The following is a 2,399-nucleotide window of genomic DNA, read 5'->3' on the forward strand; positions in this document are numbered from 1 at the left end:
CGGGCTAGGTGACTTACGTAACAGATGGCTAAACCATTTTATTCTCCGTCTTTCTATGAAATGCAGGCAGGACTCAGTGTCAATAGCATTTCATACTTCTTCATTTCTCTGCCAGTCTCGTCTTGTCATGCTAAGGGTTTTGCGGAGACATTTCATTTCGCGTGCAGTGATTTTGCTTTTATGGGTTTTTACTCAATGTACAGGTCTGGCATAATGTTGGTATGATTATTGAAGTGATAAGCTATCTTTTTGTGTCCATGGAGATGTTTGGATGAGATAGGAGGGGTGCGAACTGGTAAGTGACAGCGTTTGCTTTTTCTGTGTCAATGGACCCGTTTTCAGAAAGAACACAGCTAAGATATTTAAATTCAATCACCTGTTTCAGTTTGTTTTCTATTAACATGGATGTCCACGGGACTATAGTTTTGGCTCACCTTTATAACTTCTGTTTTTGATGTAATTATTGTTATGTTAAATTTCATGTGGAAGTTGTTAAGTTCCGAAGTGTGATTTTGGAGGCTTTATTGGTTTGGATGAAGGAGACAATGGTCATCTGCGAATATAAGTTAATTTAGGTTTTCTGGGCTTTGGCTTGCGTCCTGCGTTATTGTATTCATATATTATAAACAGGAGGGAAGATAGAACGTATCCCTGTCGTACTCCAGATCTTACTTTGAACCAGTCTGTATTGCCTTCCGACGTTGTTACTGAGCTCCTGTTGTTGGTATATAGAGCTCTGGCATTACCTAACAGCTGTCCTTTGACGCCATACTTTTCGAGTGTCTTCCAGAGTTTTGCATGGTTTACTCTGTCAAAAGCGTTCTCCTGGTCCATAAAGATGGTGTTGGATTTTTGTTGTGTTCGGTGACTACAAATTCTAATTTCACAAGTATGATAGATTATGATCTTAAACCAAAAAATGAGAAAATATCAGCTTATATCAGTATGGTATTAACGATTTGTTGCATGAGTTATGAGGAGAATGTTCGAGCCGTGCACTTTTTGCGAAAAAAAAACCTATCAAAACCGTGCACTTTTGACGATATCAATGCAAGTAGATCACCGATTACCAAAAACCAATACGATCCAACAATATAATTCGTCACTACCTTTTACTGGGCTTGAGAATAGTATATTATATGAATTAAATATATATCATGGCCGCCTTAGATTTCTAATTGAATGAATTGGCTTTTCAGGCTTTCGTAACGTTTGTCGGCGCCGGAGCCCTGCTGGTCTTCAGGCAGCAATGATTATTTACCCTATCCGTGCGTCCTGGGATCATTTCGTACCCCTGGAGTTGTATTCTTCACATTTTAGAACACATCCAGTACGAAGATCTCTTTGACACTTTCAGTATTTCTAAAAATCAAAATCATTTTGACAGACTGCTAAACCCAGCGTACGGATCGGATTAACGAGTAAATTTCCTCTTTGGAAAGTGGTGGCACAGAGTTCCCCACGTCGTATTGATACGATTATAAAACATGACGCACGGATACAGTTAATGTCAAAACTTGCCCTTCTTTGGACTTTGAATTTCAAGTTTTCTATAAAAATGGCTCCACTGCCCATTTGAGTAATAAAACACTTCTGCCTTGTAATTGATATATTTTCAAAAGAATACTAACAACAACAAATTTTTTTTTTTAAAGAAACCATTAAATTAATAAGTGAAGTAATGAAAGAAAGAAAGAAAGAAAGATTGAAAGATTGAAAAGAAAGAAAGAAAGAAAGAAAGAAAGGAAGAAGGAAAGAAAGAAAGAAAGAAAGTACAAACGAGAAAAAAAGGAATGGAAGAAAGACAGAAAAACAAAAAAAATGTAATCAAACTAAATTAATACATAACATTAGAAAACCGAAAAAGAAACTTAAAAAAAATAAATTCAAGAATGTACCTGAGGATGAGCAAAGACCTGGGTATGTTGGACAGGTTCTCTATGAGGTTCTGAGCGCCGTGAAGTACGACGTAGATGAGGAAGTTCTGGTCACAACCGGCGTCACACACACCCGGGGTGACCATCCCACCTGTATGTGGCGCCAACAGCTGACTACAGTTCCTGAACAGCTGAAATAATAATCTTATTAATAATAATAGAAGAAGAAGAAGAAGAAGAAGAAGAAGAAGAAGAAGAAGAAGAAGAAGAAGAAGAAGAAGAAGAAGAAGAAGAAGAAGAAGAAGAACATCATTTAAATAAACTATAGATCTATTTTTATCTTCATTTTTTTTTTTTGAGCGAAGGGTTGAATTTTGATTGATCTATTTTTAATTTTTTTGTTTTTTGGAATATGAAGATTTAATTTTTTTTATGTTTTAAAATTTCTATTCTTATTTCTATGGTGAACGGGGGTGTTTTATTGTTTGTTTGTTGTTTTGTTTGTTTTTTGTTTTTATTTTT

General features: G+C 35.8%; 1 protein-coding gene across 1 annotated transcript in view; it reads right to left on the minus strand.

Moving 5' to 3' along the window:
• Nucleotides 1-1,769: 1,769 nt before the first annotated feature.
• LOC101861960 (solute carrier organic anion transporter family member 1A2-like) overlaps nt 1,770-2,399 on the minus strand; it is a 4,149-nt gene continuing 3,519 nt past the window's right edge. Inside the window, exon 3 of the mRNA XM_013083994.2 lies at nt 1,770-2,068. Coding sequence (XP_012939448.1) covers nt 1,838-2,068 — 231 coding nt within the window. The 3' untranslated portion in view covers nt 1,770-1,837. The remainder of the gene's footprint in view (nt 2,069-2,399) is intronic.

Source organism: Aplysia californica, unplaced genomic scaffold (genome assembly GCF_000002075.1).
Source record: "Aplysia californica isolate F4 #8 unplaced genomic scaffold, AplCal3.0 scaffold00267, whole genome shotgun sequence".
Lineage (NCBI taxonomy): Eukaryota > Metazoa > Mollusca > Gastropoda > Aplysiida > Aplysiidae > Aplysia > Aplysia californica.